This window comes from Cyprinodon tularosa, unplaced genomic scaffold (genome assembly GCF_016077235.1).
Source record: "Cyprinodon tularosa strain WSP-4 unplaced genomic scaffold, ASM1607723v1 ctg137, whole genome shotgun sequence".
NCBI classification, from domain to species: domain Eukaryota; kingdom Metazoa; phylum Chordata; class Actinopteri; order Cyprinodontiformes; family Cyprinodontidae; genus Cyprinodon; species Cyprinodon tularosa.
In genome coordinates, this window is record NW_024038189.1 from 602,237 (window position 1) to 628,570 (window position 26,334).

The 26,334-nt window shown below is 37.3% G+C and overlaps 1 protein-coding gene across 1 annotated transcript; it reads left to right on the forward strand.

Moving 5' to 3' along the window:
- The first annotated feature begins 8,759 nt into the window (after window positions 1-8,759).
- Window positions 8,760-13,951, forward strand: LOC119778701 (protein qua-1-like). The gene is made up of 3 exons (XM_038278049.1): window positions 8,760-8,893; window positions 9,518-9,633; window positions 12,580-13,951. The coding sequence occupies exons 2-3, from the start codon at window positions 9,518-9,520 to the stop codon at window positions 13,949-13,951; spliced, it is 1,488 nt and encodes a 495-aa protein (XP_038133977.1). The 5' UTR covers window positions 8,760-8,893.
- Window positions 13,952-26,334: the final 12,383 nt, after the last annotated feature.

The window sequence follows — 26,334 nt, forward strand, 5'->3', positions numbered from 1 at the left end:
CTAGTTTTTAGTCAAGAGTTTTTAACTGAAATATGTTTAACTTTGAGCTGAATGTTTCTGTTAATAAACTCATATGTGAATGGAAGTTGTGAATTTATTCCATATACGTGGAGAATTGTTTGACCATGATTTGAGCTTGATTCGAACTTTCATTTGTTGTTTTAACACACAGCCAGTAGAGTTTCATAAACAATATAAAGATAATATCTGAATAAATAACATATTTACCACCCCTACTGGAGTGGCATGAAATATACCAGTTATTTAACATATTGTGGTGCCCCTGCTGTTGTGGGCAATACATATATTAAAACTGCACAACGGTAGTGACTTTAGAGATTGCCATAATGCTCAAATGGGACTGTGGCAAACTGGGCGTATATACAATCCTACACAGACTACATGGTGTTCCTGAGCTCAGGCAGCTGCAGCAGGGAATCATTCAACATCTAGTTTTATTTATTAAATAAAGGCCGCTTGTCTCTCCCTACTTAGATTAGAGAGGGGAATGAGGGATAAAAGGAAGGAAGAGGAGAGTGAGAAAAGGGAATAATGGCGCAAAAAGGAAAGGGAGGGGCAAGGGAAAAGAATGAGAAGGAAAATTAGAGATAGATACAAAAGAGAGGAGAAAAAGGAAAATCAGATTCTAGTTGATCAACAATCATACAGAAAGATTTATTGTTTTGAATGTCAAAAATCAATAGAGACCTGTAAAAGTTCGGTTCTACATTCTGTGAACGAATAAAATACACTTTTTATGTTATTTCCAAATAAAAAATGTGAATTTAAATAAAGACTACTTGCACATATTAAGTGTACAGCAGGCCGAGGTAAAAAAAACAACAAACAAAATATTTTTAAGCAGTGAATGTGATTGTACGTTTTTTTCTTATTATAATAAAATGAAGTCTTTTTTCTTTATTATTTTAAGTAGGCCAACCAGGATGCAGCTCACTAAAAGAGAGATCATTCTCACCTGTTAAAATACTTTTAAGATAAAGAAGGACTTTACTGCCCTAGATGTACCTGCTACAGAGGGAATAAAGATATACTTTTTGGGAGTTAGAGTGTTTATTTTTTCCACACTGTCAGACTCAGAGCAGTCTTGTTCTCAAATCAACCAATAAGATGCTCCTCACCTGCTTGAAATCACCATCAGGGGGATAGTTTAAAATCAGATTAAACACACCTCCTTCTACACTCTGAGAAATACATTTTTAAAGTCAAATCAACAGCTTTTTTGAACCTTTGGAAAAAAAACCAGTGTTGTATAAAGTACTGAAATCTCGGAGTCAAGTAAAAGTATAAGTACCTCTCCAAAATATGACTTTGGTAAAAGTCCAAGTCACTGACTGAAATGTTACTTGAGTAAAAGTCTTAACGTATCTGAAATGGCTTGTACTTAAGTTTAAGAATTACTGTAAAAATAGATATACTCAAGTAATGTAGTGAAAAGTATAAGTAAAAAGTAAGTGCAGTTTGAATGACATTTTTTTTTACATGTTGGTAAACTTTGAAGGTTAAATTCACTTAAAATAATATAAACAACCAAGTGTAGGATAAATTTAGACCAAGTTTTATTACTGCTACTGTTATTGACATCATTACAAAAAAAAAGAAAAAAACGGAAGCTTATCTGGTATCTGAAGAGGGAGTCCAGTTTAAAGCCCCTTTTGTAAACGCGGTCAACATGAAGAAAAAAAAGCTGTAAATTACTGTACTTCACAAACAAAAGGCGCACACATAACAGGTGATTTTACAAAAAAAAATAAATGGGAGGGAACCGCAGCTTATTCGGCATCTGAAGAGGAAGACATTTTTTTGTAAAACTACCTTAAAACGTAAAAAATAAGGCAGTGCTGAAATTAAGTGTACATCACACCAGAGAAAAAAGATGCACTTCAGGCCAATTAACTAAATCTTAAACACTTTGTAAACACAAGCCCCTCATCCCCTCCACACTTTTGCCCTTGACTTTTTTCTTCCCCTCCAAATCTTAACCACCCCTTGTGGTCATCCTCGCACATAACCCCATTATCTCTTGAAACTGTAAAATCTTCTTTTCATCTTCAAAAGCCTGCTACAGTCAACATTTAGCTTAGGCTAAATACACCACATGTGGAACTGAAAACAATGCCAAAACAAAGTTCATTTATACAGATAACGTAATGCTCAAGATTGCACAATAGTGCCTAGTGACCAATCTATATCCTATTGGTGTTGATGAACAAGCCCAGGCAAGACCCGACTTTTTCTCGACGTTTTTCTCACTCGTTTAAATTTTTTTTTTTTTTTACTTAGTAACTAAACCAAACATTGAAAATGTATCGGAGTAAAAGTATGCAATTAAGTTCGTAAATGTAGTGAAGTAAAAGTGAAAGTTCTCAAAAAAATTTATACTCTTGGAAAGTATAAAGTACTCCATAATATACTTAAGTACAGTAGTGAAGTATTTTTACTTTGTTACTATACAACACTGCAAAAGAGGTCTCTTCCTGTTAAAAGGGAGTTTTTCCTCTCCACTGTTGCTACATGCATGCTTAGTGTGAGGGATTGCATTCAAGTCAATGAGTTGATGCAATCAGCTGGTTTTCGTTAGATAGAAAACTTTGAATCAATCTGATTGGATGATCTGGTGAAAACTGCAAAAAAAAAAAACATTTCACAATCTAGAAGTGAAGCACAGACCTACATTAAATCCTATAGGAACGCCGTTGAACTTGGCAGATTTTACATACAGGTGAGGAATGTTTTTGTCATAGCTGAAAGATTTTCTAATATAGGTCAGAGAAACAAATAGTTCAAATGAAAATAATCATATCTAAAAAATAACAGCGATTAAAAAGTTCATGTTAGATATAAAGTCTTTTGGTTTTTATTTTTTTAGTTTCTTTTACCTCTCTGTTCCAATAATCTTTGTCATTTGTGTTTTTTTAATATTTATTTTACTTAAACTGCACTTTGTTGCAGCTGTGGTTGTGTTTAACAAGTAAAGTAGTAGTGGGTTGTTGTGACGGGGTTCTTTGTTCTTCAAGAATCCAGGCTCAGTCTGGTTGAAGGTGTGGGTGGTTTATTGTGCTCAACTAGTCAAAACAAGGTGTCAAAGAAACTATTTTCATATTTACAAGGTAGTGATGGGTCCAGCAACCCCGATGCATTGGTTTATGTGTGGAGCCTATAGAGCAGGGATGTCAAACCGGTTCCAGAAAGGGCCGTGTGGCTGCAGGTCATCATGTTCAGATTGGACTCCTTTGATGATTGATTGATTGATTTTTGGAACCAGTTTGACACCTGTGTCATAGAGCAAAACACGGCTTGTGTCGTTTCAAGAAAGTCACGTGACTGATATAGGAGTTGTTTCTAACTGACTGACAAACTAAACTGTGCTTAAAAATATATCTGTCAACATGATGCATCTCATCATCATCTTGAACTTTGGAGCAGCCTAAAAGGAATAGGAAAGTTTCACCCGTTGAATTTTTATTTTCTTGTTGTGTCATCCTTTTTCCTCTCAGTTATCACTCTACTTATTTAGTAAAAAAACTTATCTTTAAGGTTAATCAGTACCAGGCTTATAAAGTGTAACCCAAATGCATCTTTAGTGACCATATATAGCAGTGCTTTTGATCTTCTCTTCTAACTTCCTCATGTTTGCTAGAGGCAGAAGTGCAGAAATAGACTAACGACCCATTTCAGTGTCTTTATGTTTCCATCTGCAAATCAGCATGAGATTGCAAAATGTAATGAGATATTTCTCAGAAACTTCTGTTGCTCAAAAGACGTTGGGTTTCAGAAAATGTGCTACTCTCTATGTTTTACCAGATTTAAAGCTGAGACAGATAACAAACCTTGTGTTCCAACGATAAGAACAAAAGCAATGAATGTGCTGCCCCCTGAATTCTGAGGGTCAGACTGAGACGTATATAATTCATATAAGTTATATATGATCCCATAAAGCAGCTCATTGCTGCACAGCCACTAGGGCTGGTGTAGAGGAGTAAGAGGACCCAGAAATATTTGTCAACTCCATCAGACAGTCCTCTCCAGCTACGGTGGATAGACTGCAGAGGCTGGCACATCATCAGAAAACTCTATCTGCCTAACACTCATTTACTGCTGTTAGACATAGTGGTCTAAGAACATCCACTTTCCATGTGACATCACACTGCAATGGAAGGAATGGCAGTATTTCCCCCTGGCTGCGGATAGTATGCAGGGACAGAGGTTTCTCACTGCAAAAGGACAGTTTTTTTCCTTAACTGTCACTGGATGCACTGCATGTCACCAAAATGCTCATCCAGGAGAAGGGAATCCTGCAAGTTCATGACTTGATGAATCAGCTTAGTTTTCTAAGATATAAAAGTTTTTAACCAATCTGTATGATATGATAAAATTGTCTCTGTAAAGTGCCATGACATGCATTGCAAACTGTATAAATAAAATGTAGTTGAATTGGATAGAATAAAACAAGGGTGGTGCAGTTTCTAGCACATTTGCTCCTGGGTTTGAATGCTGGTCTATGGTGTTTCTGTATATTGTCTGCATCTTTGGGTCTTCTCCAAAATGCTATTATCTTTGTGTGCATCATTGTATGTTTCTGCCCTGTGCTGAGCTGGTGGCCGGTCTAGGATGTACCCTGCCTTTTGCCCATAGCCTGCTGGAGGTGGGCACAAACTCAACCTGACCCTGACAGAAACAATGAGCACAAAGTAATAGGTTGAAGACTGCACCTACCAAGGCCATGGTAAAATGTGGAAACAGGTTTATATTTCTGACTTGGTGGCCATTTTCATACTGCAAGCAAATGTGGCACAAATCAGATCAGGTAGGACTGTTTAAAAACAAGATGGGCACTCCGATCTGGCCAGCATCTGACTATTTCAAGTCCATTTACACCGATATTGTGATTTTTACAGAGATGGCTTCCTTAAAACCTCTTTTAAGAGAAGATACCATTACTGAACAGAGGTAGAGGATTGTGGTTTCAGCTTCCAAGTTGGTGTAGAGAGTTTTTCTATTATGTTTGTGTTCTGATTGTCTTATCCTGATCTGTTTCAGCCTTTTGACCTTTGATCCTGCCTGCCCCTGTCTGATTTGTTTTCCTGCCTGTCTTCGGTCTCCTGTCTGACTCTTTCATGGATTTCATCAGGACCCGCCTCTTGTCTTCGCCCTTTGGATTATCCTGTCTGCATTTGTCAGCTCGGATCTGATCTGCTGTCATGAGAGCTGGAAATCTCAGTCAACCGGCTGGAATAATCTTCCATTCTTTGGGCAATGGACAGACTGTCAAACCAGGTTAGTGACTCGTGCATAATCATCCTCTGTCAGATTTTCACAGTCACTAACCTGTGCTTCTCTCCTATAGATGTTCTTCATTCCAACACGCTACCGATGCAGATCCCCAGATTTGCCTTCATTAAAATAAATGCTTTTTTAAGTGTTCCTCTGTCTGTCTCACCTGAATTCTGGGTCCTACGTTCTGATTCATTACACAAGAAGCAAAAAAAAATATAAAGTATAAAAATGTATTTTTTCTGATCCGTCTTTCACCACAGCTTTTCTCATTGTCATTACCTCACGACGAAGCATGTCACACCTCACTAAACACTGGGTGGACCCACAACCATACTCCATTTCTTCAAAGTAAAAAGAGGAAATTAGTGTTGCGTCCCTTTTTCTGTTAATTAAATATATTATATATATATATATATATTTTTTTTTTACTACCATTTTAGAATCTGCCTCTTTAGATTATTCATTTTAGCTGGCTGTTAGCCCTCTATACTTTTATAAACATTCATTTTTATTTAAACGCCCACACCCAAGACTGCCTCATCTGTTGTTCAGCGTGACTCTAATCATGTAGACAAATCTGTCTTGATTGTGTCTCTTCAATTATCCTCTTGTCTTCTATTATTTACCATCTCTGCACCATTTTTGTTGATGACTAAGGACAAGACTATGGACAGAATATCTTGTCCTTTTTGGATTTCCTTTATAATATCTAAGTTTCCTGTTTTCATTATAGTTTTCACTGCTGGTGGTAAGGAGTTATGAGTTGATGGAGCATAAAAATGATGCTCAAGTTATAAAATTTAGACACCCAAGTACCTCACACCAGCTGGCCAGTGTTATTTTGCTAATATTCTGTCAAATTACTTTAACACTAATAATGTTTGCTGCAATAATGTAACAAAATGGGGAAGAACTGAAGTGGTACAGCTACTTAGGTTCGTATGCAGCTGTATGTCATTACTAATAACACTGTCCTGCGGAAATAGATTTTATCTTTGCACTTATTTTTATGTTCAAACAAAAATCATGAAAAAAAATGCTTTAGAATTTTGACTTACTCCAAATCCTGTTTTTTGAATCTTCTGAAAATCTCTGAACATCTCCCACCAAATCAGCCAATTAAAACTTGATGTTAAAGGTCTAATGTATTCTATTTTTATTCATAAGGATGTGAAATTTAATCTTTTACCACATAGGTGCTCTTGCTCAAATATGTGTATAGCTGAGAGGTTTTAAGCCTCAATAACGAAAAGCGTTTCCTGTGCTTGGCACTGATGACTGGCTCAATTACTAATTTCATTCACCTTTCTACCTCTTACCAGTTTCTTATCAGTACTCAGCTTATCCACCTGCTTGCATCCAGTCATCATTGCCAGATTATTCTTGTTCTCTCTAGCGAGTATTGAGTGTTTTTAGGGTACCTTGTTGTTTCTGATTTCCTGATCCTGATCTGTTCTGCCTCTCAACCACTGAGCCTGCCTGTTTCCATCTGAACGGTTTGCCTGAACTGTCTTTGGACTCCTGGACCTCTGAGCCTGCCTGGTCCTGTTCTGATCTGTTTGCCTGACCTGGCTTCATACTCCTGCTTGTTCTCCTGGGCTGCAGCAACTGTGACACTCCGGGCAGCGCCAGCCGCATTTTATTGTAGTTTACCTGCTGGACCCTACCTCGTTCTCTAGGCATGGACTGAACTTGTATACCAGGTTAGTGACTCACGTGGATAATCATTCTCCATCAGATTATCAGGGTCGCTAACATATGTTTCTCTCCTGCAGAGGTTCCAGCCTTAGATACCCTATCCATTGCTTCTCTGATCAGCTGGTTTTAAATAAATGCTTTTTTTCAGTTATCCCACTATCTGTCTTGCCGGAATACTGGATCCTCTGTCCTGAGTCATTACAGTTCCATGGTCTTTGAAACAGGACAAGTGGAGCAAATAAGTTTTTATCAGCTTCTTAGTTCATTCCTCATAAGGGTAGACAGTTTACAAGTGATGCATATTTTCTTTTGTTATGTAAAACTTGTAACTCATACAAACCTAAATTCATTAGCAAAAGATTTATAAATTGTGAGAAATGTGTTAAAGTTTGCTGTTATTCCACAGATGTTCCTTGAAGCACACTTTTCAAGGTTTGCAGGGCAGCAAATGCGGAGCTGCCTTTGACTGTTAAAGTTAAGCTATTTGCTGAGGTATAATTGGCTTCAAGTTTGTGGTCCAACTGTTTTATTAGTTACCTGCTTTTATCTTTAATTGCTTTTATTTTTCTCCTATTTTATTTAATTCATGTAAGTGCTTATTTAGCTGCTAGTCCTAAATTAAACACATAACTACACCTTTGCTCAAGTCCAGTCCTCAAGAGCAACCATCCTGTAACTTTTAGATGCATCTCTTCTCTAACACACCTGAATAGAAAGGCTTAATCGCCTCATTTAGCCCAGCAGAGGCATGGTAACAAGCCACTCATTCGATTCAGGCGTGTTAAAAATGGGGTGCATCCAAAAGTTGCAAGATAGCTGCTCTTGAGGACTGGAATTGTGCACCCCAGCTGTACACAGCTCAGTGAGTATGACAAAAATAGTCTGCAACAATAGCCAGCCAAGCTGTTGAGACCTCACACCCTTCTAAGATGCAGTATTTGAGAAAACATCCTCAAAACTTTTATACTACCAGCTGCTCAAGCTGTTGAAAAAAGGCAAGGTTGATGCTCTCATCTTTATGCAGAATTATAACGTTATAATTCAAAGCTCATGGTCTAACTCAAGTCTCGTTGTACCGGGCGACATCTTCAAAAATAAGTTAACATGCAAATCTACGTGGCTGTAGCCTCAGTTTCCTCTTCTTGGCTGACGGGACACCTCTGCATATCTTGGTTTTAAACATTATGAGGAACTAATAATTTAATTCAAATAAGTCTGTCTTTTCTTCTCAGATCATGCCACTTTCAAACTAACCTAATAATGAACCCAGTAACTGAATAACAATGGATATCAGTGGATTTCCATGTTCTTGAGTTTGCCTAAACAGGTTAACCATTCTGTATACCTAAAAAAGATTAATGCATAGAATTTTATGAAAATTGTTAGCATCATGATTAAGTTCATGAAAAGTTTTGGCATCATGCAAAGAGAGCGTAGAAGGACACGAAGGACCATCACATTTTACAGCAGATAAAAAAGGAAAATATTAAGTAAAAAAAAATTATAACCTCCATCTTTTAAAATTTCAAACTCATGGGTAATAATATCCTTTAAATTATTACGACAGGCCCGTTGGTGAAAGAAAGACTCTCTTACATGATGTTTAAAGTTACTGCTTTCTTTAATAATATGATTTTTTACCCCTTTTTAATTTCCTGCTAAATGATTTAAATGACAGGATAGAAAAAAGGACATATAAAAGGACATTTGTCAGTAAAATTAGTAAAAGGTGCATCTTTTCATACATTATTTGCTTTAGATAGACAATTCTATGTTAATTTGCAATGGGTGTGTCTTTCCTGGTCCTGCATATTAAAAACTGCTTCCTCGACCAAGAATCATTGCAGCATCTTTGAGACCAGCGTGAAAGTAGACGACTCTGCATTCATCTAAACTAAAGGTACCTATAATAAAATGTTTATTATATTAACATTGTAAACATGCATTGGCTTAAAATGCCCAGTTTAGATGTTTGGGGTGCATGTTTGTTATAGTCTGTATGAAAATTGGAAATTTTTTTACATTTAATAAAGAAAAGAAAATAGTTAAAATGAAAAAAGGACATTTCTTATACCTTTTTTAACATGATAATTTTATAAATAACTTCAATCTATACTTTCAATATCTTTAAAAACATTTAATTTAACAGTTCTAAAGGGATATTTTTGAATAACTGTCCTTTAAAACCGTGCATATTATGTGATATCTGTAGAGTCTGAGGTGGAAGTTTCCTATCTAGCTTCACCCATTTATTTATTTAATTTTAGTTATTTAATCAGGAAAGTCATTTTTTAGTCCGGAGACCCTCTAACATAAATTTTATTTAAAGGCCCGGGCACTGGTCTGGGTTTCAGAGCTTTAATACAAAGACATCTATTTCATACATAAAACAACAAGACTTTTCATTTTGATTGTTATAAATTTGGATTTTAAATTTGAAATGTAATCGTTGCACATTGTTTTATGTCGTGAACTTTTTTAGATGATTTTATTGTTGTCTTAATGTCAAATTTGATCTATACAGATGGCCGTCCTGTGTTGGGTGGTTCTGGGTCTCTCCGTCTTCCTATCACCTCGAAGCAGCTTAGCGGCCGTAGACCAGAGCTGGCTAACAAATATTGTCGAAAACATCAGAAATGAGTGAGTTCTAAAACAATTTCTGATTCTTGTATATCTTAATTCTTTCTGTTAAATATGAGACTGTAGCAACTTTCTTTGTACCTTGCTGTTTTCCATGTCATTCCAAAAATTAGAGAGCATTCAAAGCAAAAATTTACTTATGTAAAATTATGACAAAACTCATTGATACCTAGACCTAGTTAGATTTGATTTGCTATAATTCGCTTAAAAGTGCCATAGTTATAAGAATTCAATAATATTTTAATAATATTTATCGAAATAATATTTGGTACAGTCTAAGGCCATTCTAAATATAAAAATGTTTAATCTCGAAAAGAAATTTTTTTTTGAATTACATAAAAAATTAATTGAAGATAAAGTAATATATACTATTTATAAATGACAAAAGAGAATCGTTGGTCTTGTGAGGTTGCTGCACTATTTCCTCTTATAGGCAGCATGTCACTCTTAACCCTCTCGCATAGCAAATTATGTAAAAGGAAAAGATGATATTTGAATTTCTAATTATAAAAATTTTTTATTTGTATTTTTTCATGGGATTTATTTTTAAATGGCATGTATTTTGCGTTTAAGGAAACATTTAGTCATCAGGTTAGGATTATTATTTAATAGATAGCCATGTTTAACCATCCGTCCGTCCATCCAACCGTATCCGCTTATCCGGGGTCAGGTCGCAGAACTAGCAGCTTTAGTAGGGAGGCCAAGGCGTCCCTCTCCTCGGCCACTTGAGCCAGCTCCTCTGGCAGAATCCCGAGGAATTCCCAGACCAGCCAAGAAACATACTCCCTCAAGCGTGTCCTCCGTCTCCCTCTGGGTCTCCTCCCGGTCGGACGTTCCTAGAAAACCTCTAAATAGTAGGGATGCACGATATAATTGGCCCCCTATCGGTATCGGCCTTAAAACTGAATATCGGACATCGGCCACCCCACCGATATTTAACCCGATATTTGATCAGCTTTTGAGTTTCTAAAGTCTAAAAAATAAAAATAAAAAATACTACTTGTTCTTCTTCCTCGGAAACGTCTTTTTTACAAACTTAAAAACTTCTAAAGACGAGGGAAAAATATATAATATATATGTTGCCATTTAAAAACACCATATCAATCTCTTTTACTAATGAAATATTGCTATATGTCATCGTTATGCTACGAAATCCCCCAAGAAATACGCAAAATTTTAGCCATATTTTTATATGTTGATATATTGACGCGGTATCGATCTATTTTACTAAAAAAATCCCACAAGAATTTGCAAAATATCACGACAGTTTGTAACAGAACGATTAAATTTCACGAGATTTTGAAAGTAAAATAGATCGATACCGCGTTTTTAAAAATCTATTTGATATCAGCATATGAAAATATATTTGAGTATATTATTTTTCAAAGTGTCAGAAATGGATAACAAAACTGCTATTTTCAATGACTACTTATTTTTGTCCAGCTTTAACATCTGTATCGATATCGGTTATCGGCTACATGAGTTTTAAAATATCGGCATATCGGATATCGGCCAAAATCCCAATATCGTGCATCCCTACTAAATAGGTTTACTATTGAGCCACAAAAGACCAGAGAGAGTTCAGGCATAATTGGCAGTTAAACACTTTTCCCTTATCTCTTTCTACTCTAGAAATCAGTAAAATATTGGAGCAATTTTTTTAATGATTTTGCCACGTCTGTCTTGATTGATACTCCCTCCATCAAGTTTAGTTTTGAAAGAAATCTAATGATATCTTTAAAATCTTCCAGTTTTTAGGATAATGCACCTTCTCTGATTTTGAGGTATTTTCAACATGGGTGTTTACATCAACTAGGGGAGTGTCATGGACATTTCAGCACTTGGTGCTTGACTCTAATAGCCTGACGTAGTCCGACTCAATTCTAGTCAGAATATGAGTCTGATACTGCTCCATAGAGCTGTGATTATGGGGCGTGTTTTGAACGAACCACGAAAAAAAATGCCTCTGCACTCAATTGGATAGACCTACAACCAATAAGAGCAACGGAGTCCGTGACGTATGTTAAGCGACGCATAGTTGTTGTCAACAAAAATCAAAGCGTGCAGTTGCACGCCTAGAATAAGAAGATGAGCCTTGATCCCGTTTCTCTGTTCCTCTTTTAAAATTAATTTGCTGTCGATATCTTCTAGAACAGACCTAATAGCAGAATCTACACACCTCAACTCTCCAGCACACTGGAAAAAATCGAAATCTAGATAAGTTGTTTTTTTCTTAAAATAAGTGTATTTGTTCTTGGATTTAGTAGGTAAAAGAGAGATTTTGCCAATGGAACAAGACAATTTACACTTACAATAAGAAAACACAATTGCATTGTCTTATTTCAGGTGCATTTTATCTAATTTTCTTATTTTAAGAGCAAAAATACTCATTCCATTGGCAAACTATCTAATTTATCTACTCAAATTAAGGGTAAATACACTTAATTTAAGACATTTCTACTTATTTTTAGATCCTTTTTCCAGTGCGGCGGCCATTGTTGTTGTCACCCAAGCGCGCTTTGGTGACGTGGTTGATTACGTTACTGTTGATCATCTGTCCATCATCGTATAAAGCCCGCCCTGACAATTTGATTGGCCCGCCAGATATTGTGCGAGAATACTCGCGCTACTATTGAGCAATGCCAGACCGAACTTCCCGACCTCAAACGTTGTGGGCGGGACTTAGTTCGGAATGGCACCCAGGCTATGACTCTAAGCCTTTTAGAGAAAATTTGGACAAAGATTTTATAAACAACGAGGGGGAGAGTTTTGCTACTCCCTTGTTGACACATATTATATAGACAGATAGAAAGATATGCCACTTGTGTTTTTTTAAGCAACAGTTATAGGAAACAAAAAAGGAATTCAATATTTAATACAAAATCTGACAGTGGCTATAACAAGAACTAGAACACTAATGATTTATGTAACATCTCTTTCTGGCAGGTATCCACTAGGTGACACCTACACTGTGGCTTTGAACATCCCTGTGAACCAAGATCCAGAAAGTCTAACAGAAGTTCTCAACGATGACCCAGAAGATAAAGTTAAACAAACTGTCTCACAGGGTCAGGTTTACCAAGGCACCAGGGTCGTTGCAGCTACCCAGTCAGATGCATTGGCCCGTGTTCTGCAGAAAGTGGAACCTCTCATAAAAAGCAGTGCGGGTAACGCCCTCATAGTCTACTCTGAAGGATATCTAAAGGCGAATGGCATTGACAGCCAGATTTCTAATATTATTCAGAACTGGGGAAGCTATGCTTTTGTGTTTTCTAAGGTAGCTAGTGATGCTAATAATAACGTGCTGAATAGGGATGAACTATTTAAGAGGCAAGCATTTTCAAAGTTTGGGCTTGAAAATATCTTCCGTTGTTATGAGACAGGTGATTCTTTTCAGTGCACAAACTGCAGAAATGGTAATGGTGTTGCCCCCTCCTGTGTTCAGGACGAAATGCAATCAAATGAGGAAGAAAAAGGGGTAGAAATAGGTTCACCTGATACAGGCTTCTTGGAAAACATAGGTGAAAAGCTGAACGAAGAAGGTGAACAAGGGGAGCTGGAGCAAGGTAGGGAGGTGGAAGTAGGAGGTGAAGATGTAAAAGGTGGCAGGATAAGAAAAGGTTGTAAACGTGGAAAAGGAGGCAGCATGAGAGAAGGTCGTAAAAATGGAAAGGGTGGCAAGATGAAAAAAGGTTGTAGACATGGAAAAGGTGGCAAGATAAGAAAGGGACGTAGAGGTGGAAAAGGTGGCAAGATAAGAAAGGGACGTAGAGGTGGAAAAGGTGGCAAGATAAGAAAGGGACGTAGAGGTGGAAAAGGTGGCAAGATAAGAAAGGGACGTAGAGGTGGAAAAGGCAGCGGGATGAGAAAGGGACGTAAACGTGGAAAAAGTGGCAAAATGAGAAAGGGATGTAGAGGTAGAAAAAGTGGCAAAATGAGAAAGGGATGTAGAGGTAGAAAAAGGGGCAGGAAAGGAAAGGGACGTAGACGTGGAAAAAGTGGCAGGAAAGGAAAGGGACGTAGACGTGGAAAAAGTGGCAGGAAAGGAAAGGGACGTAGACGTGGAAAAAGTGGCAAAATGAGAAAGGGACGTAGAGGTGGAAAAGGCAGCGGGATGAGAAAGGGACGTAAACGTGGAAAAAGTGGCAAAATGAGAAAGGGATGTAGAGGTAGAAAAAGGGGCAGGAAAGGAAAGGGACGTAGAGGTGGAAAAAGTGGCAGGAAAGGAAAGGGACGTAGACGTGGAAAAAGTGGCAGGAAAGGAAAGGGACGTAGACGTGGAAAAAGTGGCAAACGTAGAGGCAAGAGATGGGGGTAAAAACCTATCAGGACCATAAACTAAACTTACATTTTGAGAAACAATAAAGGATATCAATAAAAAAATACAATCAGATAATATGCAATAATAAAGCATGACGTATGTTTTACCTAACATGACAGAAGCATTTTGTTTAGACATAAACGTTCCACCTTGGAAAGAAATTATAGAACCTTCATACAGTGGATAAAAAAGGTGGACTAATAATGTTGTGGATATCAGTGTTTTAGGTGTGATCAATTGGTTTTACTTTTTACTTCAGATAATACAGTTAGACTTCCATCCATTCATCTATATATATATGTGTGTGTATTCATATACCTTTCAAGTTGTGTTTTGATATATTGCTCATTATGATTAAAGTTTTCTTCAGCATTTAATGTTGCCTTTTGTCTATCTTATTTAAACTGAAGTAGTTTTAAAGTAACAGTATTCATATATCTTATTGGAATAGTTCTCCAACTAAAAGGTTACTCTAATGGTAGAACATAGCACCCAGAATTATGTAGAGACAGACAGTAATATACTCAAAAGTCTGCTGTGGCGGGCTCACTGGAAACTCTGGCAAAGTTCAGTCTGTGTCCAGGAGAAAGGGGTGGTTCGAAAACTCAGAAATCTGTGAGCAGAAAACAGATCAGGAACAGGCAGACTAAACCAAGGGAACGCTAGAGAGTCTCGCTAGAGAGCTTGAATAATCTGGCACCAAAGGCTGGGGTCCAGCAGCTTAAATAGCAGATGGAACAGGTAGATGTGATGAGAGCTAATAAGAACAGGACGAAGCAAAGTAGACAAGAGCAAAAAGGCAAAAGACCCAGCCTAAAGGTGCCAAGATCATTACAAATAGTGCGTTCAGACCGAGCTCGGTGTCTGCAGCGATTTTGCTGGACAGGACCTGGTCCAACTGAACTAGGTCCTTCGAGGGCCATGAGGAGGTTGGAAGTAAGTAGGCCGGAACAGTTTGGCTTTGGATTCAAACAGGTCCAGCCTTCTCCGACTGTCTCCGTACCCCACACAGAGTACGCTCTGTTGCCTAGCAGCCATGACAGTTGGCACACAAAGCAGGAGAAAAATTGACGATTAAACTTCTCACTACTATTCTGTGCTAATAACATGTTCAAGGAGCTTCAGCAGCAGTAGTGTTGGTACAGATTAGTAGTGCAAACATTGCACAGACACTGGAACCCATTTCCACAAGGACAGATAAAAACAAGTGTTGCGCCGTTGCCATTTTTTGGCCCCGATACCTGGCTGTGCAGTATTGGCCAATACCGATACCATCTGTTTGAAATAGATGTATGTGTGTATATATGAAGAACTGCATACTACTTGGATGTAAAATAATTGCCATCATGGCTTTGTCAAGCTGCTGCCTACCTTTGTGAAGCAGGAAATAGACAAATACAAAGTTAATCCAGTAGAACTTTTTATTGCCTACCTGGAATGGGTGACAATAGTTGAATAAACTTTTGGTTCTCAAAATGGTATTAGTGCCCTATTTGTTGGTACTTGCCGATACCGATACCACCATTTTAGTGCTCTATCTGTCATGAAATGAGGACAGATGGACCCAGTATTCAAGGAGAGACAGTCAGTAGGAGAGTTCAAAAAGTTTATTAAATTAATTTGTGGTTGACATGATGTTTTGATTATCTTGCTTCTGCACGCTGTGCTCCAGGAAGCTAATTTACCTATCCAGCAGCTAAAGGTACTACGCAAATAGGAGTTTTACCCTGGTCATCAAGCTGCACACACTACATGTTTGACGGGAGCTACGGCAACAGCTGATGCTTTTTCTTATTGTAGCTATAGTAGCTTTGCATCGTCTGTTCCTGTTTGGCTGTGACACCATACTGGAGAGAAATATCAGCTGTGCTGCTTCCATCAACACCCTTGTTTATAGATGTTGGAGATCGGCCTGTTTTTCAGTGTAGTCCTGTTTCTCTGACCGTGACTGGCTGGATGTGCTCTCTTCATCCTCTGACATGGGAGCTGCCTGGCTGTGTGTTTCCTGGACGGGGCCGCCTTTTACAGCTGCTTTTTGTATCTCTGCTTCCTGACTCCTTGAACCACAGTGGGCCTCAGCAGATGGCCGCTCACACTGAGCCTGGTTCTGCTGGAGGTTTCTTCCTGTTCAAAGGGAGTTTTTCCTCTCCACTGTCGCTGCAAGCATGCTTAGTGTGAGGGATTGCTAAAGAGTCAATGAGTCGATGCAATCAACTGGTTTTCCTGGGATAGAAAACTTTGAAACTATTTGACTGTATGATGGTGAACTGTAAAGTGCCTTGAGATGACATGTGTTGTGAATTGGCGCTATATAAATAAACTGAATTGAATTGATGTACCAGTGTCATAAGGGGCCGTGTAAATTAAAAAAAGGGATGTGGGCTTTCTGCCAAAACACTAAACACTTAACTGGATATCAAAAGAAACGTGGTACATCTAAGTGGTAGACAGAGATGCACTTTTGCCATCTTCTGGCGGTTTTTGGTATTGGATTTTAAAAAGTCAAATTTAGTCTTCAATCATGCATGCAATCTCTGATCCCAAATTTTTAAATGGCTGCTACTATAAGTAAAGGCCATTTACCAATTTTCAACATTTTTAAAGATGTTGAGTGTGGGGTTACTTAAATAACATTAACAGAGGTTATAGAGCGGAGTGAACATGGATGATTGTTTCAAGGTGCTTTATTTTTAAAGGAAAATTTCATTTTATATTGATTCTTTATAAAACAAAAAACATTTGAGTTGAAATTCTAAGACTATATGAGGAGCTAAATTAAATCAGGTTTTGCTTTAAGCAGTGAAATCGTCATCTGGAGTACTGAGTGAGCCAAGCCAGAATAAACCTACGCCTACACAATTACATTCTTATGTGGTTGGAGAATAGTAGATATACGACCAGAGTTCAAGCAATGTTAGTCTGTAGCATCACCATTATGTTTAACTATGTTTGATAACTCAGTGTTGTAAAGGCTTAAGCCTCACATCTCCTATGCTTTTTCATTTTTAGACAGTGGTTCTGCATAGATAAAACATTATTACAGCACTAATTTGTTTGGAAAGCACTGGTAATCTATATCCATCTCTAAACCCCACCTTCTCTTTATGGTTAGAATTTAACTGCAAAACAAATAATCATTCAGACACAGACTGTTATTTTGCTCACAGATGTGCATGCATTGACAAACGCAGCATGGTGCAACTGGTTTTCCCAAATTTTCCCAAATTCTGTATAAAACTTTAGCTTCCTTTCAAAGCGCTCACTTTACCGACACCCTCACTCCTGACCAGAAGAGAAAGTTTGATAGGAAGTAAAATATTTCTGTTCTGAGCATTATCGCTGGGGGTTATATTTAAAATGATTAATTTTATTTTATTTAAAAGCATTAAGAAGTGTTAATGCCAGAGTTCAGTGTAAGAGATAATAATGTCCTTCTACCTAATGTTTCTTTTTTTGTACAGCAAGAAGCTGTCTGCATGGTAAAAGCAGTTGTTTTGGGTGTTTTTTTTTTCGTTTTCTGTATGATGCCTATAGCAGAGATGGCAAAAGTACTCACTTTCCGTACTTGAGTAAAAGTACAGATACTTGTGTTAAAAAATACTCTGGTAAAAGTGGAAGTACTGATTAAACTTCTTTACTCAAGTAAAAGTAACAAAGTACAGGCTTGTAAATTTACTTAAAGTATAAAAGTAAAAGTAGAAACCACTTTTTTCATGCCGTTGCCTACATTTTAAATGGATGTCTGCCAATAGGACTAGATCTCCGTTGTGTTCATTTTCAATCATCTCGTCGTCCATGCTACTATGCTAACGCCACCGCCACCAAGCTGCAATGATTTGCCGCCAATGAATACCGCCGAATCTGTCGATTCATCTTGTAGCGGTGCGTCAGATGCAACGTAGATTCCCATCCAATTAGATTGAATTTGGTATTGATGACGTGAAAAATAATAACGGTAACTCCAATGAAATGATTCAAAACTAAAGTAACGAGCCAATTTTTTAAAATGTAAGGAGTAGAAAGTACAGATATTTGTGTAAAAATGTAAGGAGTAGAAGTAAAAAGTTGCCATAAAAATAAGTAGTAAAGTAAAGTAAAAATATCAGAAAAATCTACCTGAGTACAGTAACGAAGTATTTGTACTTCGTTACTTCCCATCTCTGGTCTATAGTTAGGTTTGATAAAAGTACTTTTTATTCACAGGATTCTTCAGTTTTTTACTTTGCCTTTTTTATAGCGCCAAGAAAAACAGAAAGAAAACCAAAAACAAAACTGGAAAACTTCTTAACAAAAAAGTTTCTAAAAAGAAATTGTTTGTTTGATTTAAATTCTTTTCTTTTTATTTTTTTCTTCAGATGTTATTTTTCAGTTGTTAGTTTAAAAAAAAAAGAATTTCTAAATAGACTTTACTGTAATTGTGCTGAAAAATGTAAAAAAAAACATAACCCAAATATCCGTCTTTCATCACAGCTTTTCTTATTGGCATTGCCTCATGACAAAGCATTTTATGCCTCACAGAACACTGGTACACCCAGTGCCCCACTGCATTACGTCAAGGTAAAAAGAGGAAATTATTAAAAATGTTGCATGCATTGTCACGATCTGCTGTGGTAGCTGGCCTTAAATACTCATGCCTTTCACCTGCTTTACTCTATCCTCCTCCTATTTATCATTCATCTCATTCCCTTATATTGGGCTCAGTTCCAGCTATCATGGCCAGATCATTAGATGTTGTTTTCTGTTCAGTTCTCTTTATTCCAAGGTACATGTCCTGGATCCTGGCGGCCAGTGGAAAGAGGGTTTGGTGTCTGTCTCGTCTCCTGCTCGTCCACTGTTCCTACCCTGCTGAGTCCTCTGGGTTTTTGGCTCTGTACGCGGGGAGGTTCGGTTTTTATCCCCGTAAGCCTGGCTCCAAGGGGGAGACCAGTTTAAAGGTCCTGCTCAAGTTCTGGTTCCACGTTCTGTCTCTGCTACCCTCTACCACTGAGCCTGCCCTTCTGCACCTGATCCTGTCTGCTCCTGTGCGTGTCTGTCTGGTCACGCTTCTGGTCACTCTGTTTGGACTTGCTTGCTCCATTCAGGCCTATAAGAACTATCAGGATATAGAAATAAGGTTGCATTTTAACTTTGATATATGAACCTTCTAACAGGGACTTTAAAATAAAAGCATTGTTAGACCTTGCAAATGGGAAAACTGTCACAACAGTGTCTAAATATTTTTATTCTGTAACTCTTTTGATGATAAGTTGTTAACAAACAACAAAACAATTTTGTAATATCAGTCTTTTACCACAGCTTTTCTCATTGTCATTACCTCATGACAAAGCCTTTTACATCTCAGTAAACACTTGGTGGACCCACAACTGTACTCCATTCCTTCATAGTAAAAAGAGGAAATTAGTGCATCGCCTTTTCTGTTAATTAAATATATATTTTAGAATAATTATGCAATATATTTGATTTTCCAACCCCAGAAGGGGTGGAAAATATCTTATCTAATCAAGTAACTTTCTAAATGCCACGTACTATTCTATAAACAATTGTCTAAACACAATTGGCTTTTTGTAAAGATAACAAATGAAAAGGTGAATCATTTTTTAAACAGTTAACTCTGTACACATATGGAATAAATTTACAAAAACTTTTATTCAGAATCAAATAATTTCAAGAGAGTCTGGCTGCAGACCTGCACTGTCAGGACCCAGAACTGAACTGTAAGGACCCAGACCAGGGGTTCGGTTCACGAAGCAGGATTACAGAAAACTCTAGGTTGTCTAAACCTGAAAACAGGGAAACTCTTCTGACTTTTCTGGCTCACAAAAAGTTTGTTCAACCTGTGTTTCAGTCACCATAGTAACATTCTCCTCAGAGCTAACCTGGTCGGTAGCAGGTTTTCTTCAGTAAACTCGGAGTGTCCTCTGTCTCGCTAACCTTACAGCCAATGCTTTATTTCCTGATCTAGTCACATGTTTGTTGTAGTTTTGTGATTAAAAACATAGATATCATTAACTAGGTCCGTTACTAGGTTTTAGAAAACAAACATTGCATATCCGTTTTACAAAAATTTTTGTTAAAGAATGATCAGCTTTTTCCATAAAGAATTAAATAATTATAGGGAAAGGATTCTATAACTCAGTGACAGGACATTAGATTACTTGTTTTTGGTTTGTTTAATATGAGCGAGATGCAGATCATTTTACTTGCACCCAGTGTTGGGCACGTTACTGTGAAAAAGTAATTAGTTATAGTTACTAGTTACTTCTCCCAAAAAGTAACCGAGTTACTGACTGAGTTACTCCACAATAAAAGTAAATAGTTACTAGTAAAAGTAACTATTGCGTTACTTTTGCGTTTCTCGCCCCCCTAACCCTCACCACCCAGCCCTCACCTTCTCGCCGTGTGTTTCAAAAGCCAGCTGAATAGAGCGGACGACAAAGACAAGAACCTGCAGAGAGTTTAGCATTTATTGCAACTCAACGTAAATGACATCAGGGGGGGAACGCCATGTTAAGTTTTTTAACAGGGCATTCCGATCTGGTGAGTATATAAAATTAATAACTGGGGATGTCTAATTCTGAAATCCTGTGTGTTTGGGTTGTTATAGATACTGCAACATCTATCTATCCATCTATCTATCTATCTATCTATCTATCTATCTATCTATCTATCTATCTATCTATCTATCTATCTATCTATCTATCTATCTATCTATCTATCTATCTATCTATCTATCTATCTATCTATCTATCTATCTATCTATCTATCTATCTATCTATCTATCTATCTATCTATCTATCTATCTATCTATCTATCTAGATGTATACTCTGTGTGTGACATAAAATATGGATCTCCATCCCTGCCACAAAGGCCATCAAATGTTTAAAATAAAAATAAATGTTTAAAATAAAAATAAATGTTTAAAATAAAAATAAATGTTTAAAATAAAAAATACAGTAGGTTGAAAAGGCAGAGTATCCATCCATCCATCCATCCATCCATCCATCCATCCATCCATCCATCCATCCATCCATCCATCCATCCATCCATCCATCCATCCATCCATCCATCCATCCATCCATCCATCCAGATATCTCTCTTTCTCCATATAGGCTATCATTTGATCCTTCGCGCTCTCCATAGTTCTCTTGGGGCGCGAGTACAGGGCGGTTGTTGCGCGCCTTTAGCGATCATGCACGTTTCCTTTCGCTTGCGCAGTGAATCGTGCCGCCTGCGCTGTGCGGACATGCAGGGGAAACCGTATCTGATGGGGAAACGCAGCTCGACGTAACACCGGTATTTCCATCAGGAAAACGCTGTTTTGCTGCTGGAGTCCTCCTCACTCTCTCTCTCTGTGTGTGCTGTACGTTAACACCCGGCAGCAGAAACACCCACCTACCCAACTGACAGACGGAATCTCACTATACATCAGCCATTCTCATCCTCGCCTCTCTCATGACAAGGCGCGCAGCAGTCCTATCATGAAAAAAGGTTCGTTGTGCGACCTGAGTAAGGCGCAGTAACAGGGTGTCTGCAATGGTAACTGCGTTATAGTTACAGTCAAAGTAATTAGTTAGATTACTAAAATTTTCAATGCCGTTAGTCCCATCACTGCTTGCATCTAGTTATATTTACAGTATATGAAGGGCTACTGAAATTATTTTCAGATCGCACATAGATTCATTAATTCCACGGGTTAAAATAAATTACTTTAGGGTTAGAATTAGGATTAACTCAACGATAACAACCTACTGAGCGCACTGGCACAATCTGAAGCCTATTCTATGTGTAGCAGCTAAAATCCTAGAGTTTGTTCTGCCGCGGTATCCGTAGACTCGTGAACGCGCTTTTAGGAAATCCTATACACTACTGTTTATGCTCTAAAAACATTCTAAATGACTTCGTTTCGAGTAAATTATGGACGCTACCCACTCAGGACACTTGGAATACATTGGACGAGCAGTATGGAGGAATATTGACACGTTTTTTGTGGACTTTTATGGGCCTTTCTGCCTCGGGCACCATAGACCTCCATTATTTGAATGTCAGCAGACAGCAAGAAGCCTCCCAGATCTCCAGATGCATTTGAGATATCAAAAAAGTACTCCAGAGTGTTGTTCAGCATGGGGGTGAGTAGAAAATGAAGGCTAATCATGTTTTGGGTGGACTATTCCTTTAAGATCCACATAAATTCGACATACATCCAAACCAAGCACAGTAGAAAACTGTTTGCCTCAGCCTATTAACAACACCTGAACAGAATGGATGGTTGACCTTAAATAACCCATCCCCCCATAAGACACTCAGAACTCAAAATTAAATACCCCCCCTGGTGGCGACAAACACCAAAGATAAATGGCTCCTACACTAATACTGATAAGCGCTTATAATGGCCATTTATTGGGATGGTAACATCCAAAGCGCGGCTGCAGACAACCACTTTACTGTGTAGAAGAAGACTGAATCAACATGAGGGACCCAAGAGATGATCCACAGGTTCTAAATATTAGAGCAACGTCTTTAGACTTCATTTTCACCTGCCGTCAGAAGATTCCACCTAAATAGATACATCGATCTACTACCATTCAGAGATACTCCCATAATATTTTCCTGGTAATGACAACTATGACAAGCCTTATTGATATGAAAAATGTCTTGTAGACCAAATGCCCTTTTCCATCCAGCAATCCAAATACAGAGTCTTATTTCTATGTAGCACTGTTTTCATGATAGTTTTCACTGCTGGTGGTAAGGAGTTATGAGTTGATGGAGCATAAAAATGATACTCTAGTTATAAAATAGTCACAAAATAGTTTTTATCTTTGCACGCAAACATCATCAGAAAGAAATGCTTTATAATGTTGACTAAACACCTCCTGTTTCTTGAATCTTAACCATCTCTGAAAATCCCCCACCAATAAAACTTTATATAAAAAGTCTATATTTTGAGTAATCCTTGAGTTAATTCATATTTTCTATGTACTATTTAGATTTGAAAGGACGGGAAATTAAACCTTGTAATACATTAATAGATGCTCTTGCTGAAACCTGTGTATAGCTGAGAGGTTTTAAGCCTCTTTAAAGAAAGGCATTTTCCTGTGCAAGGCTCTTTGAAACAGGACAAGTGGAGCAAATAACCTTTTATCAGCTTCTTAGTTCATTCTGCATAAGGGTAGACAGTTTGCAAGTGATACTTCTTTTCTTTTGTTATGTAAAACTGGTAACTCATACAAAATAAAAATAATAAGCTAAATATTTCTAAACTGTGAGAAATATGCATTGAGGTGTATGTTTCTTGTTGTTTCACAGATGTTCCTTGAAGCACACTTTTCAAGATTTGTTGGGCAGCAAATCCTACAAGTCACAAAGCTGCCTTTGACTCTTGAAGTTAAGCTATTTGCTGAAGCAATTTTATTACCTGCTTTTAACTTTACTTATTTTTTGTGCTTTTCTCTCTTATTTAATTCATGCAAGTGCTTATTTGTCCACTAAGTCCTAAATAAAACGCATACCTGTACACAGCTCAGTGTATTGTCTGCAACAATTCCCAGCTAAGCTGTTGAGACCTCACACCATACTAAGACAGTATTTGAGAAAACTTCCTCAAAACTTTTATACTACCAGCTGCTCAAGCTGTTGAAATAAGGCAAGGTTGATGCTCCCATCTTTATGCAGAATTATAACGTTATAATCCAAAGTTCATGGTCTAACTCAAGTCTCGTTGTACCAGTGAACATTTTGAAAATTAAGTTAACATGCCAATGTATGTGGCTGTCACCTTGTTTCCTGTTCTTAGCAGACAGGACACCTCTGCATATCTTGGTGTTAAACATTATGATAATTTAACTAAAATCTCTTTTTTCACTCAGATAATGTCACTTTCAAAGTCACCTCAATCCTCTCACTGTCAAATTTTGATGCTTGCTTTGAATTTAACTTCATCAAGTTCAAAAACTTGAATTGAACTGATTTGCCTAATAATGAGCCCATAACTGAATAACAATGGATATCAGTGGATTTCCATGTTCTTGGGTTTGCCTAAAGAGGTTTACTGTTCTATATACCTAAAAAAGATGAATGCATAGAATTCTATCAAAATTGTCAGCATCATGGATAAGTTAATTAAAAGTTTCAACAGCATGCTAAGAGAGCGTAGAAGGACACGAAGGACCATCACATTTTACAGCAGACAAAAAAAGGAAAATATTAAGCAAAAGCCGAATAGGCGCGTTTCGATAATGCTGAAATTATAACCTCCATCTTTAAAAATTTCAAACTCGTGGGTAATAATATCTGTTAAATTATTACGGCAGGCACGTTGCTGAAATAAAGACTCTCTCCCATGATTTTTTAAGTTATTGCTTAAAACTTAAAGACATATAAAAGGACATTAGTAAAAGAGGCATCTTTTCATGCAATATTTGCTTTAGATAAACAATTCTATGTTAATTTGCAGTGGGTGTGTCTTTCCTGGTCCTGCATATTAAAAACCCCTTCCTCGACCAAGAATCATTGCAGCAACTCTGAGACCAGCTTGAAAGTAGACGACTCAGCGTTCATCTAAACTAAAGGTACCTATAATAACATTTTTATTAACATTGTAAACATGTATTGGCTTAACTGTCTGTTCCAATTATACCTTTTTTATTTGTGTTTTTAAAATTCTACATCATTTTACTGAAACAGCACTTTGTTGAAACTGCGTTTGTTTTTAAGTAATAAAGTAATAGTGGGTTTTTATTTCCTCCTCATTCTAGAAATGTAATGTTTAGTTATTTTGCTTTCTGTAATCTAGCTGTTCATTCTTAAAAGGCTAAAACATTAAAACTGATTAACAAAGTCAATCAATACCAGGCTTATATCATGAAACCTAAATGCAACTTTAGTGACCATATACAGCAGTGCTTTTGATCTTCTCTTCTAATTTCCTCATGTTTGCTAGAGGCAGAAGTGCAGAAATAAACCAACAACCCATTTCAGTGTCTTTATGTCTCCATCTGCAAATCAGCATGAGATTGCAAAATGTAATGAAATATTTCTCAGAAACCTTTGTTGCTCAAAAGACTTTGGGTTTCAGAAAATGTGCTACTGTCTATGTTTTAGCAGATTTAAAGCTGAGACAGATAACAAACCTTGTGTTCCAACGTTAAGTACAAAATCAATGGATGTTCTGCCTAGGGATGCACGATATTGAGATTTTGGCCGATATCCGATATGCCGATATTTTAAAACTCATGTAGCCGATAACCGATATCGATACCGATGTTAAAGCTGGACAAAAATAAGTAGTCATTGAAAATAGCAGTTTTGTTATCCATTTCTGACACCTTGAAAAATAATAAACTCAAATATATTTTCATATGCTGATATCAAATTGATTTTTAAAAACGCGGTATCGATCTATTTTACTTTCAAAATCTCGTGAAATTTCATCGTTCTGTTACAAACTCTCGTGATATTTTGCAAATTCTTGTGAGATTTTGTTAGTAAAATAGATTAATACCGCGTCAATATATCAACATATAAAAATATGGCTAAAATTTTGCGTATTTCTTGGTGGATTTCGTAGCATAACGATGACATATAGCAATATTGCATTAGTAAAAGCGATTGATATGGTGTTTTTAAATGGCAATATATATATTATATATTTTTTCCCTTGTCTTTAGAAGTTTTTAAGTTTGTTAAAAAGAAGTTTCCGAGGAAGAAGAAGAAGTAGTATTTTTTATTTTATTTTTTTTAGACTTTAGAAACTCAAAAGCTGATCAAATATCGGGTTTAATATTGGTTGGGTGGCAGATGTCCGATATTCAGTTTTAAGGCCGATACAGGCAACGTACAATAGGGGGCCGATTATATCGTGCATCCCTAGTTCTACCCACTGAATTCTGAGGGACAGACTGAAACGTATTTAATTCACATAAGTTATACATGATCTCAGAAAGCAGCTCACTGCTGCACAGCCACTAGGGCTGGTGTAGAGGAGTAAGAGGACCCAGAAATATTTGTGAACTCCATCAGACAGTCCTCTCCAGCTACGGTGGATAGACTGCAGAGGCTGGCACATAATCAGAAAAATCTGTCTGCCTCACACTCATTTACTGCTGTTAAACATAGTGGTCTAAGAACGTCCACTTTCCATGTGACATCACACTGCAATGGAAGGAATGGCAGTATTTTCCCCTGACTGGGGATATTATGCAGGGACAGAGGTTTCTTACTGCTAAAGGAGAGTCTGTCTTTCCTAAACTGTCACTGGATACAAGCTCAGTATGAGAGATTCCTGCAAAGACGACACAATGCAAGTGAATATGTACTGTCTGATAAGCAAATTCATATATAGAATAAATCACAGGCAGTTGTGGGAAAACACCAGATCTCA